This window comes from Phoenix dactylifera, chromosome 4, assembly GCF_051530095.1.
Source record: "Phoenix dactylifera cultivar Ajwa chromosome 4, Ajwa_hap1_PhDact_Kaust_v1.1, whole genome shotgun sequence".
In the NCBI taxonomy this organism is placed as follows: Eukaryota; Viridiplantae; Streptophyta; class Magnoliopsida; order Arecales; family Arecaceae; genus Phoenix; species Phoenix dactylifera.
This window is the reverse complement of record NC_143193.1, coordinates 40,794,730-40,814,091: the sequence shown is the minus strand read 5'-3', so window position 1 is coordinate 40,814,091 and position 19,362 is coordinate 40,794,730. Positions and strand designations below refer to the sequence as shown.

At 37.0% G+C, this 19,362-nt stretch overlaps 1 protein-coding gene, 1 long non-coding RNA gene and 1 pseudogene across 2 annotated transcripts; 2 read left to right on the top strand and 1 right to left on the bottom strand.

The window, feature by feature from the left end:
* Window positions 1–2,136: 2,136 nt before the first annotated feature.
* On the bottom strand, window positions 2,137–4,388 carry LOC120113103 (uncharacterized). Its single transcript, XR_005514956.3, has 3 exons — window positions 4,114–4,388; window positions 3,423–3,491; window positions 2,137–2,359 (listed from the first exon to the last, which is right to left on the bottom strand). It is a non-coding gene; the product is annotated as an uncharacterized LOC120113103 (long non-coding RNA).
* A 5,444-nt stretch (window positions 4,389–9,832) lies between these two features.
* LOC148714068 (uncharacterized) lies at window positions 9,833–11,082 on the top strand (annotated as a pseudogene).
* A 1,907-nt stretch (window positions 11,083–12,989) lies between these two features.
* LOC103696280 (uncharacterized) lies at window positions 12,990–14,140 on the top strand. Its single transcript, XM_008777845.6, has one exon. It carries the CDS (start codon window positions 13,425–13,427, stop codon window positions 13,887–13,889), a length of 465 nt encoding a protein of 154 aa, XP_008776067.1. The 5' UTR covers window positions 12,990–13,424; the 3' UTR covers window positions 13,890–14,140.
* Window positions 14,141–19,362: the final 5,222 nt, after the last annotated feature.

The window sequence follows — 19,362 nt, the reverse complement described above, 5'->3', positions numbered from 1 at the left end:
GAAAAAAGTATAGATATGAAGCTCTATAGAGGATTAATTGGATCTTTACTTTACCTAAAGGCCAGTAGGCCAGACATAGTATTTAGTGTAGGAATATGTGCTAGGTACCAATCAAATCCTAAGGAATCACATCTAAGTGCTGTCAAAAGAATCCTTAGATATTTGAGAGGAAGCACAAACATAGGATTATGGTACTCTAGAAACTCTTGTACTGATTTGCTTGCATATTCTGATGCTGATTTTGCTGGATGCAAATTAGATAGAAAAAGCACCAGTGGAACATGTCAATTTTTAGGAAATAACTTAGTATCATAGTTTAGCAAAAAGCAGAATTCAGTAGCATTATCAACAGCTAAGGCAGAGTATATAGCTGCCGGTAGTTGCTGTGCTCAAGTACTATGGCTCAAGCAATAACTAGAGGACTATGGAATTGAATTAGACAACATTCCTATAAAGTGTGATAACACTAGTGCCATTAACCTTACCAAAAATCCGGTTCAGCACTCTAAAGCCAAGCACATTGAAATAAGGTATCATTTCATTAGAGATCATGTGCAAAATGGAAACATATGTATTGAGCATGTATGTACTGAGAAATAATTAGCTGACATATTCATAAAACCTTTAAGTGAAGATAGATTTTGCATGCTTAGGAGGGAATTAGGCATATGTGATCTTTTTGATTGAAGAGATATAAAAGGAATAAGTTGTCTCATGATATTCTCCTTCCATTTCGAAAAACCCATGAAACATTAGTCAAACTAGCCATTTATAGACTCCTTACTCATGTATCATTGTTCAATAAAGAATTTGTAAGGATTGGAGGAAAAGAAGAATTTTAAAAAAAAATTCTGAACTAGGGCCGATCCAAGCCAGAATGGGGTCGACCCCACATTGGGTCGACCCCACGTTGAGTCGACCCGACGACGGGATCCCACTTTTAAAAAGGGGACCCGTGAGCTATTCTAGGCACTGTTTCATCTTGTCCTCTTCCCAAAACCCTATTTTCTACTCCCCAATCTCTTCCAATCATCTCCAAAAAGTAGAAGATTGCTTCCCCAAGCCGTTGGATCAAGACCTAAGGAAGCATTTGGTGAAAATGGGACCCAAGCGAGTCGTTGCTAAGAGATCCGGGAGAGTTTCACGGCCTACCCTCGTAGATAGATATGCTAGAGATTCTTCTACAGTACCCCCACAAGGTGAGACATGTGTAGAGCCTCCTCCTCCTCCCTCCCCTTCAGTTCAACTTGCAAAATATGCGGGGAGACCGGTTACCACAGGGAGAAGAATCCACTCCGAATTTTTGGATCAAGAAGGGTTCCATTTGGGGGATTGGATCCGAAGGCAAGGATGGGAGTATCTTTGTTCCTTAGATTTGGTGACCTACCCGGGCTTGGTTCGTGAGTTCTACGCCTTCCTAAAAGTTGGACCGGGAGGGCTTGTGTCTGAAGTCCGAGGAGTAAGGGTTAGGATCTCGGAAGAAAGTTTGAGTGAGTTGCTTCATCTCCCCTGCGAAGGTGCAACTCCAGAAAGACCGAAAAGCAAGTTAAGAGCTCTACAATTGATCTTTGAAAGAGATGATTTTGATTACTCCGAAACTGTGATAGCTAGCTCTCTATTAGCTGAGATGAGGTTGTTGCACAACTTCATAGGTCGGATTTTGTTTCCGAAGAGTGGAAGATTTGATCACATATCTGAGCGAGATTTGGTCATTATGGAGCACATTATTCAGAGCATTTTCCTGAACCTCCCAGCTATGATGATCAGGCAGATAAGAGAGGCTATATGCAAATCGAGAGTTTTCCTACCCTATGTTATGATACTCATCCTGGTTTTCCGACAGCATGACATATCTGTGGAGGGAGAGATCTCCAGGCATCTGCTATTCACTGACACTTACACTGCACGGTTCCTAGTTCGCATGGGTTATGAGAAGGTGAACGGGCAATGGGTGTGGGATCCCCTCCCGCAGTAGGTTAGTCGGGTACAGTACTGAGCAGAGTTTCTATTAGCAGCTTGTGCCGCGGTTCACAAGTTACTATTAAAAACCTGTCAATTACTATATCCAACCAACCAATAAAATCAATACATCCTAAACCTGTCAGTTTAATTTATTTAACTCACTTTAATCATAACTAAAAGCAACCCAAGCTTTCATTGATAACTTAAAGTCTACTATACATAGCTCAAAATATAACAAACTTTACATCTGTCTCAAGTTAGTTTACATTCACACCCCAACTATATGCATAATACAAAGGTTTTTTCCTTTCACTCAGAGGGGCATGGCCAACCTTCTATGACAAACTTCTAGGATGATGCTGATGCGGTACTTTTATAATGTTATGACTCTGCCGATCTGCAAGAATTTACAGAAAAAGAGAGGGATGAGACCTAAGTCCCAGTGAGTGGACAATCTGTTAATCATGAGGAGATATGAGGTTTCAGCTGTGATACTTACATACATCAAATGTAACGTGTTTATGCCACATATGAAACATTTGCATTTGATCTTAAAGCACTTAGTTTCAACCACATAAGAAATCTGCTATTTGCCAATAGTACTACAACTAGCAGGAAATAAAGCTGTTGCTTTAAAATAAAGCATTAATAAAATCGCCTTGCTCAAGTCCTTTTTTTTTTTTTTTCTGGACCGTAGAGTCCACTTTCCTTCCTTGAAGAATTTGATACATAGAACATTCACATAGGTTCTGAAATCATTATGCTTAAAAATAATACGTTTGTTGCTCAGTCATATGTATACATAGCTTAAATATTGAAAATCATGGCTCCCGCGAGCCCTACTGCCGGCCACTCGCATGAGGCACCATTCTCATGAGTAGCCCGACAGTCCTATGCATGGTGCTACTACTACGCCCTCCCGGCGTCCCAATTCTGCCCCACTGGCACATATCATACTACGCCCTCCCGGCGTCCCATTTCTGCCCTACTGGGCACATATCATAGCTACGCCCTCCCGGCGTCCCATCTCTGCCCTATTGGGCACATATCATAAACTCTGATGTGATGTATCCAAGGTAAAAGTGCAAATATTAGTTACTGTAACAAGGTTGGAGTCGACTCTAGAGTATAGGGGTCAACTCCAGAATAGCTTGGTGTCAAACTAAAATGACTCTCTTGGCCGTGATAAGGGGTTTTAAGTGGTTCAGTCACTTTGGGTTAATCCATTCCCAAACAAGTTCATAAACTTATGAATCAACAAACATGAATTTAAAGTATTTTCAAGCATAGCATATATTTTCCAAATCAGATCATTTATCCACTGATAGAAAGCAATTTAATCATGAGAATTAATACTTCTTATTTTCATTCTTTAGCATATTCATTCTGAATTTGGAGACATCATTCATTTCTCTGGAATTACAAAATAAACTACCATGGTTAAGAAGAAAACCACTCACCTTGTGATGGCTAACGCACCACCCTAGTGCTTGATACTCCCAGCACACTTCTGGGACTCTCTTCTCCTCCTAAATAATTAAAAGAGTCAATCAAAATTATAACCTATATGATGCAACATGATTATGCATGTTCCAAAAAGAAATCCAACACCCTCATCTTAACTTTCTGATTTTTTTACCTTGCTTGTCTTATTTTAGGATAAATAAAACCTCTCAATTCTCAAAGGTTTCCAAGCTTTTATCTCCCTCTTTGATACCCTGGGTTAGGACTAGAAAACCTTCTATATCATCTATAAATTTTCAGCTGCCAAACAACTACTTAACACCAAAAATAAATCAGAATTCAATTCCCCTGTTTTCAGCTTGTTTGTTCTGTTTTCGAGCCAATTAAACCTCTTAACTCCCGGAGGTTCTTAACAATCAATTCCACCTATTAGGCTCTGTGTTAGGACTAGGAAATCCCTAACACAACCTACAAACTTTCAGCTTTAAATAACAATTTAATCACCTAAAACACAAAGAAATCCCATCGCTTCTTTCTGCAGAATTTCAGACTGCTTTCAACAACTTCGGAAGCATAGTTCAATTCCTTTTTCATACCTAAAAATTCATCTAGAATAACTAAAATCTTCTTTTATCACCCTCCTACGTGGGACTACAATTAGAATCACTAAAAGTTTGGAAAATTCACCTGAAATTTGCTAGGAAGCCTGGGTGCACCAAAAATTTCTGTATTTCTGTTCTGCAGCCCAACAGCAAGTTGCTCTTCCTCTTTACTTTAAACCTTCTTCCACAAATTATTTGGATTCCCCAAGTAGCTCTCTCTCTTCCCTAGCTTCCTCTCTCCCTCTCTGGAGCTTTTCCTGGCCTGATTTGGGCTGGCACCTACAACCAACCACTGAACTCCTAACGGTTGAACAGCAGCAGCACAAGTTGCTGCCTGCTGAAACATGCTAGACACCCCCCCCTTTTGACACGTTAGCTTCCCAGACACCTAACGTGTCAAAAGAGTGGTTCCCAGGGGTTTTAAAAACTAGGTTTTAGGCCACGTCATGCTTCCTACTTTTTATAGAAATTTTGGACAAATCTAGGTCTGCAGTTTTCTGTAATGACAGGCTTCCGAGGGACTCACCTAACTTGCTTTGTTCCAGGCTGTAGGCTAATCCATTTGAGCTGAAATTTCAACAGTAAATCCCCTACTCAATGTATATTATGTGTTTAAAATTTTACTTAGATTCATGGACTATATCCAGAGTTATTGCACTCTCAATCTGTGGAACCGTAAAATTTTCTGTAACAGCTGAAATCCCGACATTTTTGAAATGATTTTGAATCAAACTTCCTGGAAAGTTTCCATCCAATTTACATCATAAAATTTTGATATTCCCTCACCTTTCATGTGCATTCAGATGCTCATAATAAACTAGGTTAAAATCATGAAGATGCTTCATAACTGGTAAAAATTACTTAAGCTACCCTAACTCTGGTTCAGGGTGTTACAATGGGTGCGTGCAGGAGCAGGGATACATGCACAGGAGGGTGATGCACCAGAGGTTGGAGACCCCATCCCTGAGGCTGAGGTACCTGAGGATCATCCTACGGCACCTTCAGAGGCTGGCCCATCGTCATCCGTACCCATGGGGTGCACAGAGGAGTTTTGGAGTAGGATGACTAAGCTTGTGTCAGCTTAGGTGAGGACTCTCTCTGATGGATTGACGAGCAGGATGGACATTATGACTGCGGAGATTAGAGACCTCAGAGAGCAGGTGGGAGCATTACAAAGAGAGAGAGGCTCATGGTCCATCTGTGCCCCGAGCAGCTGAGTCGAAGGTTTCGGCACAGAGTCATCCAGCTCAGCGAGGTCCACGCCAGACTCAGTTCCATCAGGCTCAACCTCCCCTCACCACTTATACTAGGAGGATGAGGACTAGATCACAGCCCTTAGATACCCTCTAGGCTGATGTTAGCATTATGATTAGTGACTAGGATTTATCTAGCTCTCATATGTATTTTGCCTTTTTGATGTACTTTGCACTTTGATTGAAGAACATTGTATTTTTGGCATTAATGTACTACAATGTTCCATTTTGATCAAGAAAACTTGACCGTTTATTATTTACTACATCTACTTATCTATTGCCATACACCTGTTTGATGATAACAAAAAGGAAGAGAAGTAAGGAAAGAAAGAAGTCGCAATAAGTTGACAAATAAGTTTGAAAATTATAATAGAAGATAATATTCACTTAAGGGAGAGCAATATGTAACAATGAAAATTTTAAAGTCTAAACTTTTAATCAAAATTTCCAAATTTGGCACATACCTCTCATACCTCGATACATAACCTGAAACTCTTGCTTTATCTCAAATTTTTGAAATTTCATCTTTAACCAAATATAAAAGAAAGGGGAAGAAAATCAAAAGTTCAAATTGGCAATATTTGGATGAAAAAGGGGGAGACTTCACTCTCAAATTTGAAAAGCTGAAATTCAGCAACTTGAGCTCTTCTAAAACAAATTTTCTAATTTTAAGATAAGTATCAATCTGCTCATACTCAATATTTTGTAATCATCAAAAAGGGGGAGATTGAGGATGATAGTGTTATTTTGATGATTAACACAACTATTGAGGAAATATCTAATTAAATACTACAAGTTAACATGATACATCATTACTGAGTTCGACACTCTTGATACATTAGAAGAATGAGATCAAAATGTCCTTCAATGATTAATAATGAGATAAAATTTGCGATAGAAAATGGATAGTGAATTCTAAATACTAATTCAGCAAAGTTTCAAGTGAAACGTACTCTTAAGGGCACAATAGTAATTTTCATTGTTAAGAGTATGTAGCACTACCATGGCATACATTCAAAATTGCTTGAAGTATATTTCATTGATTGTATGAATGAGTCTAACCTTAAGATGCAGCAAAGTGTGGAATGAGTCGACTCCAAAAAAGATGGAGTCGACCCTGGCACATCATGGAACCATCAGGCACACCTCTGCGAAAATGGCACGGATGAATAGTAGTAGAGTCGACCCCAAGTATGCTTGAGTCGACCCCAGCTTCAAGCCTCAAGAAAATAAGCCTCTGAAATTTACTGAGAGGGTCGACCCCAACTTTCCTTGAGCCGACCCCAGATGGAGCCGGCCCCAGGAATGCTTGAGTCGACCCCAATGGAGTTGACCCCAACTGAACATGAGTCGACCCCAAGGCTATGTCGTTTGAAACTGTCTCTGAAATCCCGGAGAGGGTCGACCCTAATGGAACTTGAGTCGATCCCACTGTAGCTTAAGTCGACCCCAAAAAGAGTTGAGTCGATCCCAGTGAAAAACAGCTGAAATACAAGGTTCTGTGATCCCTGAGAGGGTCGACCCCACTGTAGCAGGAGTCGACCCCAGTGAAAGTTGGGTCGACCCCACTGAAAGTTGAGTCGACCCCAAGTTTGATGAACAGTGGTTTGAATCGATCCCAGAAAAGTTTGGGTCGACCCCAGCACGGGCAGAAGCATAACGGCTAGTTCTGCAGAAGTACTTTTTGACCTCCCAACAGCTAGTAACGGATAGTTTTTCAAATCTAACCAATGGGGAGTAACCTAAACTTGTGGGAAAGTATTTATAATGACATTATTTATCAGAACAAAGTATCCTTTTGCAAAATATCAAAGCTTACCCAAGAAAGACAAAAGCCTTAATTTTCTTCATCGAGGTGCTTCATTCAAGAGTCAAAAGGAAGTGTTTGAGCAGATCAAAAAGAGGCATTAAGAGCTCCACCAACCCTTGAAGAGTGAAGCATTCCTTGACAAAGAAGAGAAGAGCCATATCAAAGCGATAACTATATTTTAACTCTTCTTTGTAGTTTATATTTGTTATATCTGCTCATATAAGAGTTTAAACGTTTTTCTTTTTCTTTTTAACAATCTTGTAAGGTTTGTTGGTGAGCCCGTAAAACCAACGGTATAGGTTAGTTGGTGAGCCCGTAAAACCAATATAGGTTCTTGATGATCCCGAAAAACCAAGTGTAAAGATTTTTGGATTGTGAGCCCGGAAAATAATTCAACTGTAATTCGTGGGATTATAGTGAATTTTCAAGGGGTCACTTGGGGAGTGGACGTAGGTGCATAGAAGAGCATCAAACCACTATACTTCTTATTGTGACCTGTGGGGGAGCACTTTACTTTAAGGGACTAATAATACCGGATCCAGGTAGAATGGGAATATACACCTCTGGATGACCGAAGAACCGAAAGAGATGCTGGTATAATATGGGGTCTGTGTATTGTTCTAAGTTCACTATTTGTAGTTAATCTATATTAACCAAATCACTCACTCATCAATTAGCAAAATTAAAGAATCGAAAATCAAGAAAAACCAATTCACCCCCCCTCTTGGCTTGTCACCTTGGGCAACAATAGCAATGAATTTCTCTTCTATATGTTTGTACCATCTAGCTATATTAGCATACTACATCATAATTTGTAACCTGAAAACCTAAAACGTCAACTACTCCTAGGTCTATTACGATTAATATCAATAACAATTAAGAATTGTTATTTATACTTCTCAGCTGATTTTACAGTGCTACCCCTGCCATGTTAGTCTATACTCTTTTTTCATCATTATCCTAACAGCACTATTCTATAAGTAATTACTATTATTAAGTCAAAATGACTAAAATACCCTACATGTATGATAATATCTACCTTGATTCTAATCGTGTTGAAGGATCTTGATAGGATATCAAGCTAAAGTGACAATAGTTTGTGTATACATTCTTTGACAAGAACAGATAGCAATCGCCTTCTTCCCCCACGATGCCATGTGATCCCCTGAAATAGTAATATTTGACGGTAAAAAAAAAAAAATCTCGCTCCTTCCAAATCTCTCCTCTTCCGAATCTGGTTGTGGACTCGATCCATCTTCGAAATCTCTCCTCTCTATTTATATCTTGGTCGTGGAAGCTAGTCTGGAGATCAATTGCTAGATTCCAAGCAGTGTTCCATCTTAAAGAAAGCTATTTCAATGTCATCTTTCCCTCCCTTCCCTGTCGTTCATGTCTACTATTTTTCTCCCATTAAACTGAACCCAAAAAAAAAATACATCATTGCAAGTGTTAGAAGAACAACAATGATTGTTGTAGCTGATTTGATTTCATCCCTATTTCTCGTTATGAACCTATTGAAATTGTGTTTTTTGATTTTTAATGGCTTGCCCATATACGTTATTTGATGGTAAGAAAGGCAAAGTGTCACCCATTTTAGAATGTTAAAATAAGTATGGCTATGCATTATTTCTTTTTTTCTTTTATTTTGCTAGCATAGTTTTGGTTGACAAGCACTCTCACTTACAATTTATATCGTGCATATTTATTTATTCCATATACATAGTTCTTGAATGGAGCAATAACTATTCAAATTGAAGGTGAAATTTGGAGGATATTTTAAGAAGGTTAAGAATTCTATAAAATGAAGTACTACTTTGGAAGACAAAAGAGCTGGTTAGTTGATATTAACTACTATTGCTACAAGGACCTATATGATGATATAGTGCACACCTTTAATTTGAAGCTTGAAGAGGCCATAAAGATTTGGTCTGTGATAAGACATTTAATGCCTAAGTCTTATATAATATTAGACACAGATTAGAAATTGATGAGTTTATTTAAGAAGTACAATATGAAAGAGTGCTTCTTAGTTGTCACAAAAGAAGCAAATATTATATAACTTTCTCAATTAACACTAGGCAGCCAAGATCAAATTGAAACATGTAGAAGTATTACAACTACAATAGAAAAGATTCGAGTGAATAAAGTAAGGAAGAACCAGAGGCACAATGAAAGCGAACATCTAGCTATAATAGGCATTGATACCTTAGCCACTGCTATTAAAAATAATGATTATGTTGGAGTAAATGATGAAACTTTATTTTAGAGGAGCAGAAAATAGATACTGAAATTTATAGTTCTAAGAGTAGCTATCACAATATTTATAATAGTGATTCTGATGATGATGATGAAAATATCATGCACTATGAGGGAGAGACATATGAGATGGACATTGAGAATCCTAACATGACCGTAGGGGCAAAATATATAAGTCAAAAATAATTCAAGGTGGCACTGAGTCAGTATGCTATATTAAATGAATTTGCCGTGAGAGTTCTCAAAAGTGAGCCAGATAGAATAATGGTGAGTTACAAAGATAAAGCTTGTAATTGGAAGCTTCATGCTTCACTATTATGTAATGGTCATGCATTTAAGATATTATGGTTGAAATATATTACCTTTTTATGATAGTGCTTATAGAAAATATTGCATGTATTAATATATTGTTATATTTGTATGTGCAGGTCAAAAAATTGAGGGAACCTCATACATGCTCATTTATAAACAAATGTGGTTATAAGATGGCCAGACAATTTTGGATATGTGACAAGATGATTGGTTGGCTAAGAAAAGAGGGTGACTTGTCGCCTATTGAGCTAAGAAGGAGATTGTTGCGATTCTATCATCTTGAGCTTCCATACCATGGAGTTTTGCAAGGAAAGGAGCTTGCCATATCCATAATTTATGGTAATTGGGCAGATTCTTTTTAGAGAATGGAAGATTTCAAGAAGGAGCTTTTGAGAAGAAACCTAGATAGTGTAGTAAAGCTAAAGTTAGATGTGGTAGGTGACAAGCATTACTTCCACCACTTCTTTATTTGTTTACGAGCTTGCAATACGGGCTTTTTAATTGGTTGTAGGCCTTTCATAGGCCTAGATGACTGCCACTTAAAGGAGAAGTTTACGGGTGTGATGATAACTGCTACATCACTTGATGGAAATAATGGGTTGTTTCCAATTGCTTTTGTTATTGCAGAATGATAGTTGGACTTGGTTTTTGGAGGTACTTAAAGAATCAATTCAAACTCGAGAAGGTCAATACTTATATTAGATCGACAAAAGGGATTGGAAGAAGCAATACAACATATATATCCCAAAGTAGAACATAAAAAATGCATGAAATACTTCTACAAAAACTTTCAAAGTTTTCAGGACACTGGCTTAAAATTAAGGTATGGGGAGCTGCAAGGGCATACACAAAAGTCCTAGATAACAATATCATCAATCAAATTAAGGAGGCTAGCTTGGAGGCATTCAAGTATCTTAATGCTGAAAATATTAGTTTATGGAGTAGATCTCAATTTGGCATCACAACTAAATGCTCCTATATAACAAACAACCTTTTGGAATCATTCAATGTCTAGATTTCTGAGGCTAGATATAGACTAGTTCTTGATTTATTAAATGCTGTAAGACAAAAAATTATGGTGAAAATGGAAGCAAGAAGGAGAATGGTTGCCCGCTAGAAAGAAAATTTAGTTCCTATGATAATGAAGTATGAAAGAGACATCAACCTTAAGCTGGGTGATTATAATATTTATAGAACTAACGATTACAAAGCAGAAGTAATTGAGACTAATGAAAGACATGAAGTAATTCTAAACGAACTTGCTCTTGCCATTTGTGGAAGGTGTCAGACATTTCTTGTGTGTATGATGCAGCTTCCATATGTAGTATGAGAGGTGTAAATTTGTAAAATTATGTCTCGGAGTATTTCACCGTTGCCAAGTATAAGACTGCCTATGTATTAGAAATTGGACCATTACCTAATAAGACCCAATGGATAAAAGTTGATATTGGATACAAGATATTGCCTCCTAAGCTCAGTCTAAGACCTCTAGAAAGGCCTAGAAAGAAGAGAATTAGGGGTATATATGAGAATACATTGAAGAAGATGCACAAATGTAAGCGTTGTGGTGAGCTTGAGCATCATGCAAAGATCTGCAAAAATTCAGTAGTGGAGGAATCTTGAGCTTCAATATCGTCATCTTCTGCACCACAAAAGCTTGGGAGGTAACATATAGCACTACTCTAACTTAATGATGTTTGTCCTTTATCACTTGCTTATTATTGAAATATTGCAGGCCTAAGAAAGATGGTTCAAGAGAAAGAGTGTCAATTACAGGAGGCGCACATGCAGTGTTTATAGCACCAAAAGGAAAAAAACAAAGGACAACCCCGCAAGCAAGCTAAAAGTATGGAAACTTTAGTTAGAGATGATAATGCCTACCTACAATCTTGGTTGGTATATAATTGAATATATCTATCCCAACTTTTGCACCTTATTTGCTTTCAAGTTATTTGTATCACTTTTAGTATTATTACTAAACATAATTTATTGGTTGATATAGAGTTAATTCTCACCTTATATGCTTAGTAATTGTAGATTTGATCGCATGTTTTGCTGGAGTAGTGGAGATTATGTTGGATATGGATCTGTTTTCTTATTTAGCAATGTATTTTGTTCTACAATAATCTAGACGATATTCTTGCAATGAGATAATTTTTTTTTGATTGCAGAAATGTGAACAAATTTTTATTTACTAAAAATATTTACTTCTCCACCTTATGTTATGCTTGTTATGCTTGCATTCCAATATGGCTTTATATTTTTCATTTATGAAAAGATGCAACAATAACTTAATAAAGTATTCTAACATTGCTTCCTCTAGGTTGTTGAAATCTATAAAATATAGAATTGAAGAAAAACAACCAATAGATAAACACATGGATAGAGCACAAATGCCAAACCCCAAGTTCCATCCATAACTATCTTGAACCCATACAATATACGTGGATGATATGAATGAACCGAAGTTTCTAGAGAAAGAAACTATATTGAATAACAAGCCTTTTTTTTCACTTTCTGCAGAGCATCGACATCCCCTTCTTCATGTACATATCACCTTGCAAAGAGAATACAATTTTCCTCCAAAGCTCTTAATCTTTCTTTGACTATTTCAAAACTGTCAATACAAGAGCAGCACTTAACATCTTAAGACTTATGTTAATTTATGGTGTATTAATTCATCCTACTTGTGTAGAAGCATAAATGCACGGCTCTAACGTCTATAATAGTAATTAGCGAGATTTTGGAGGCTATGATATTAACTAATAAGTATAGGATTCTGAAGGCTGTCACATTAATTAATGTGTTTAAATTCTTTCTATCTACTAGGATTATTTTTTACGCATATACCCTCCTAAGTATGCAAAATTGTATGAATATTCTTGTAAAATTGCTATTTACTTGTATACCCTTATAAATGTTTCTTTTTGCACGTCTACCTATTAAGGATATTTTAATTATTTTAATTTGAAACTATTAATTTTTTAACGATATTAGATAGTATGTGTACATATGCAAAAACAAAGATAAAAAAAAGTAAAATAACAAAATAAGTATTTTACATATATATATATATATATATATATATATATTAATTTAGGAGGATATTTATATAAAATTCATGTTTTTTTTTCTAATATTACAAACAATGTTACCGTGAGCAAAAGCAGAACAGGACGTCAGTGTGGTCCACAAATTCATCACATGATTCCGAAACCCCCAGCCGCCGTGAGCCCACCACTCCATAGCCCGTTGCTGGCGCGTCTCCCTTTGGTGGGTCCACGAAGTGTGTCATACTGAGTGGGATCCACATCTCATCTTCTTCCTCGCCGTTTATACTATACAAACTCCTCGTTGCCTTTCCCCAATAATCCCAGTAATAAATCCACCCACAGGAACGGAGAGAACTATCAGATCCGACGAGAAGGTAGACGGGAGGGGAGGCGCCTCTCTACCACTCCTCAGCCTTCTCCCCTTATCTCACCGCCCTCGGTAAACGCGTCTCCATCCCCATTCCATCCCCCACCAATGTTCCATTCCCATCATCATCATCATCGCCATGCCCATCTCCCTTTCTGTCCCCCGTTCCAAGCCAAAACATTGATTAAATAAATATAATCCCATAATCCAATGCGTCCTCGAGATCTTCCCCACCACCCCCCGATTCCAATCCCCCTTCTACTATAGAAAGCCTTAGGGCTTGGTTTTCTCTCTGAAAGAAACCAGGGGTTTAAGGTTTTACTGTGCCAATCTGAATAGTCGGTGATGGCATCGTCATCGACTTCGTCGTCGTCGTCGTCGTCCTCGGGGTTCTTCGCAATCTGCCTGCTCCACTCGGCCGTGGCGGTGACCTGCGGCGCGCTGATGATGTTCTACCTGAACGAGATCTCTGTCTTCGGGCACGGGAGAGAGACGGCGAGGAAGCTCCAGGGGTCGACTCCGCATGACCAGCTCCTGATCCAGACATCGGATTCTTTCGCCGGGCTTCTCCTCATGGCGATCGGACTTCTCCTCTTCATGGTGGCATTTGTGAAGGATCGGGATTTCCAGGCGTTCTTCGCAAAAGGCTGCATCCTCCTCCATGCTTCCATGGCCCTCTGGCGCGTCTACTTTGAGCGCCGCGTCGACGACCTCGCCCGCGACTGGCCTCGCCAGCTTGTCGGCGATATTGTGCTCAGCCTCTCCTGGGTCCTCTTCCTCGTCTACTCCTGGAGGGAGAAGTATGACTGACTGCGGAGGTACCCTCTCGATCCCTTTTGATTCGGAGGGGAGGCTCGTTAGGGCTAATTGGTTGTAGGATGTGGTGATGATTGCTCTTTTCTTGATCTTTTCCTTTTGGTGGCATATGGGTTTGCTTATCTGTAATTTGCTTTGGCTTGTTGTCTTAAATCAATCTAGATGAATATCTCACATTTTCTTGTAAAGTTTCTTCTCTTGTTGAGCATAATAAAGAATAAGATATATAAGCTTCTGGTGCTGTACCTCGTTCTTTCTTATTAAAAGCGTTTTTAGTTGGTAAAGGTCTAATTCGCCGTTTGTTTATTTCCATTATGTGTTCATGCGGCTATTTCTGAAATTGTTGTGATTGTCTGGTTTGGTTCTACTTATTTGAGCATTATTTGATACAATTCAGGTATTTGATGCTACTATGACAGTACTGTAAATCACATCATGTTCAAGTTATATAATCAATGATGATAGTTATACGTCTCTGTAATTTGGCAAGTTATGATTTGGAAGCAAAATATATGAATTTTTTTAATAATGTCAAATGCCTTTCATTACATGTTTGGACATTGCAGCTTAAAACTTACTAGACAATACTTTGTTAAAGTGTATATATCTTTTAAAAGGCCACATAGTTGCCTCAAAACCTTTCTATGACATCACTGTAAATCCCATATCATGCTCAACTTATATACTCAATGGTGATAATTATATGTCTCTGTAATTTGGCAAGTCTTGATTTTGAAGCACATGAAATTTTTTAATAATGTCAAATGCTTTTTGTGCCATGTTTGGACATTGCAACTTAATTCTTATTACAGAATGCTTTCTTTAAGGTATACATATTTTTTAAAAGGCCATGTAGTCACCTCAAAACCTTGTATTATGGGCATCGTTTATTAGTCCAAGCTATTCAAGTATCAGTTTGATAGGCATTGCAAAATATCATAGCCTAGGATGCTAACCCGATCGTTATATAATGCAAGCCACTAAATAGTAAATTTCGGATGGATTGGGAACCAAGTATGAATTTTTTGAACACATCTTAATTACGACTTCTATGCAAACAACTAGGTAACCAAAGATAGCTGGCTGATAAACAAAATATCTGAAACTTTCCAAAAATAAGAATATTTACATTAATGAAACATGGTTTCTCCCCTCAATTTTTTGTTTTGTTATTTGCATCATCATGCATTTACGGTAAAGGTTGCTCAGTAATAGTGAGTTTGCTCTATTATGACTTAGATCTGAAAAATAGAAATAGTCTCTGTGCATGCAAGGATAAGGCTGTGTACATCTGACTTTCTCTAGACATTGTAGTGATGGGAGCATCGTGTACCGAGCCACCCCTTTTTTTATTTGTATTATCATGCAAGTTTTGCTCTTTGATTTCTGCAATCCTTAAATGATGGTGAAATATGTGAGCTTCTAGTGTTTTAAAATCTGGTGCATGCTGCCATATATGCTTCTGCATATGCGTATGTGGTCCCTTACCTATATATAGTACTATATTCTATCATACCATATATGGACCAAAACTATGGTCCACTTAGCATTATGTGGCCACCCTGCTTAGTATCATATGGCTGCATATGTGATCCCATTTAGCATTTTGGAGCTACATCTATAACCCATTTTTATGTGGGCTATGTAGGCGATGCAGATTCAAGTTGATGGCTAGGTTTAATATGGTTTTTAGGTAGCTATTTTAAGGATATTAATAGTGTTAAAATGTTGATTATGTTATGGTTATTACTATTAGGTATCAGAGACTAACTAATAAGCACCTCATCAATATTTTTATTATCCATTCATAAAAAAATACTATACTATTGTTATTTTTATCGTACTTAATATATAATATTTACTTTTAAATTAAAAAGCTATTATCCATCCATAAAAAAATACTACTTTATTTTTTGATTGTCCCTAAGATATTGTATTTCTTTTTAAATAGTTAAAAAAATTATTGCACTAGCATATGTGCCCACATACTACATATGCATTATGCAGTCCTTTGATTGCTAGCATATCGTGGTTGCCTTTAATAATGTGAGCTTCACTATCATTTTTCTTTGATTGCCAACTTTATGAATATTCTTTAATTATAACCTTAAACAATTGTTTTATTCCTCCTCATGAACCAATGAAGGTTGATTTTCCTACAAGGGAGAAGATTATACTTATAAATTGGTGAAAGATTAATTTTTCTAATCCTTTTTGTACCAAGAAAATGCACAAACTTCATTATTTACTAATTTTCATCATTGTGGAAGCACCATTGCATGAAGCAAAATTCACAGTGACAGCAAACCTAAATGTGAGATTAAGTCTTCAAGATGATTACTTTCAGTAATAAGCACCAATCTACCAGTTCCCTCCCCCTTTGCGTCAAATGAGTTTGCCTCCCAAAGAACTTGTAAGTGCAAGAAGAATGGGTACTAGCCATAACATCACCTGCAAAATATAGTGAGGTCTCTGATGCTCGAGAAAGCTCCCAATAAATCCGACTTTCTGCCTATCATATAAGAGAGGTGTCTATCTTGGCTTGGAGAGATCACTAAGTCAAATATCAAAATATTCATTAGCACAACCAATTTATCATTGAACTAAATCTCTCCAAGGATTGAAGCAAATATAGTTTTATTTATTGAAATTTCTTATACATCCTTATCATTGACAGCAGTGTTTACCTTGAAAACAATTTTTTCTTTAAACCACTTACTCTATCCTGATGCCTTTGAGATAGGAACCATCTGTCTCTACTCGATACCAATTATATCCAACTTCATTAGCCACCCATTTATAACATTTAAAAGAACAAATGCATGACCATTATAAAAACAACATTGGGTCCTACAAAGAGATTTTTCAACCAAAGCTTACCGTTTTGCCAAGGTTCATCCTTAGAATCCTCATTTAATAATTTCAAAATAATATCTCCATCTTTCTTTAACTTTCTCATTTTTCTTTAATATCCTATTAGCCTCACTTTTAGTACATCTAGCTTGATCAATATTTTTAATTTTTCATAATCTAGTATTAGTTACTATCAAAATTTCATTCTCACCTTCTTTTGAACCCAACCTATCATATAAATTATTAGATGCTACATATTTAGCCTTTCATCCTTTTTGCATCTTTTTTAGCTTCTTTGTGTTTCATGAAATTCTTGACATCTTTTGTTTTTTGCCATTACACCATTTTCCCAACACCAAATTTCTTAAGTGTATATCTTTTTTCCTTTGTCTCTCCTAAAATATCTTTAGCCACTCTTTAATATGCCATTTGGCTCCACATATTTGGTTCAATCCTTAAATTCCAATTTTCCTTCTTTAATAGTTTATTCCTAAAAGCTATAACATTTTTTCAATTTAAGTTTCATCTTATTTTGAACATTTATTAATTTCTTTTCTTTTCTTCTTGCCCTTAGTATACACATATAAAACTAGCAATCTATGTTGTGGTCAAACTCACTCCTTGTATTACCATCATAATCTTCAAAGCACCCATAGTTGTAGTCGAGTGGGATTCAAAACTGTGATCAATTGGATTTCCAAGCCGGGTTACCATAAGGATGTCGTCCTACTCTCTTGGATTTGAGGGCGATGATTTTCTCACAGGAGTCTTTTGAGGCTGTTCATGTGTATAGAGAAGTAAATAGTGCTGCTGACTAGGTAGCTTCACATGTAGCCCACCAATCCAGATCAATATTTTGGAGTTCTACTTTAGTATTACTTTCTCAATTTCATGATATTTTGTACTCGGATGCTAGTGCTTGTATTTATAGTGGGAAGTGTAATTTTGCTACTTCTCCAAAAAGAAAAAAAACTCATTCCTTTATAATCCTTCGTAATCTTTCTCTTGTTTTGATGAAAAATAATCAATTTGTGACAAATTTGATCCGCTCTAAAAGATTGTTAGGTGCTTATCACTCTTTTTAGATTATGTATTTGAAATTGCCAAATCATAAGCTACGGCAAATTCAAGGATTGATTAAATTCCAATATTCAAAATTGAAGCGTCCCTTGCACTCTCTCATATCCAAGGTATGCCGTTTCGGTACTAGGCCTTGTACCAGTGCCATCCTGCCACTGTATCGGTATGCTCGATATGGAAGCTAGTTTGGTGTACTGAGTGTCGGTACGCCCTCCATACCATATACCGGTACCGAACCGGTACGTTATGGTACACTCCGTACCGTCTCATATCCTATATAGTTCTTCTTAAATGCCCATTTAGATCCCCACCTATAATTGTCTTTTCTTCTTTAGAAATATTTTGTACTAATCCATCCGTTGTTTCTTAACCCTCTCCTCCAAACCTACTTGTGATGCATAAGCACTAATTACATTTAATCTCCTCATCTAAAACTAATTTAATAGTTTTTATTTTATCACTTATCCTATTTTCTTGTACAATTCTTCTGCCATTTCTTTGTTGACTAGTATTCCTACTCCATTTTTATTATTATCCTTGCCTACATATAATAGTTTATATGCATTCCATCTCCTTAGACTTACTACTTCTCTATTTAATTTTCTTTAATCTCTTATATCTCATCATATCCGCTAGTTCTCTACTTTTTCTAATTAAAATTCCAACATTCCAAGCAGCAATCTAATTTTCTTCTTCATATTGTTGCCTTCCTTGGATGATGTACATTCTTGTCTTCTTACTACTCTAACTATGTACCACCATAGCAGGTTACTACTAGAAGAATCCATAATCCTAAATAACCCTTTCTCATTTGTCATTACAATATGGTTATATTGTAACACATTGCTTATGGGCGATGATCTAACTAATCCTTGTTTGTTACTATAATCGCATTATACTGTAACATGTTGCTTAGGAGCAAGGACTTAGGCAACCACTGCTTACTTCTTACTATAATTGAGCCATGTTGTGGTGCATTGTATAGAACCGGGGATGCCCTAGTATTTATCACTTGTATTAGATTTGGACTCATTTCATAGTTTTTGATATAGTTTAGAGAGTGGTTGTCAACCTAATGCCAATTGTCCACCTTTCTTATCCATGCTTGGCTGACAAGGTGATGTTTATATGTGATGATTGCCTTTAATAAAAGCTAATCAAAGTTAGCTGTACAGGTACTGGGACCCATACCGATTGCTCGGCAGTACGGTAGGGTATAGTACCAATACCATGCCATTCCAGTACGTTTCAGATTTTTTTTTAATTTTCAAATTTTGAATTGAAGTCGGCATATGGTTTGCCGAATTTAGTCCAAAATTAGAAAATAAGAAAGAGAGAGGAAGAGGGAGAAGGGGACACAGAGAGGGGGAGAGGGAGATGGAGAGGGGGGATGGAGATGGAGAGAGAGAAAAAAGAAAAAAATATAATATTTTATCATGGATATTTTGGTCCAAAAAGAAAAAGATTTATAAATCAAAACAGCTTTCCGATGCATGCTAAAAGTGCTTCTCCGAAGAAATTCCATTTTGGAGCT

What these genes read in the sequence shown, in the direction of transcription:
- LOC103696280 (XM_008777845.6), top strand. Translation starts at nt 13,425, where the DNA reads ATGGCATCGTCATCGACTTCGTCGTCGTCGTCGTCGTCCTCGGGGTTC.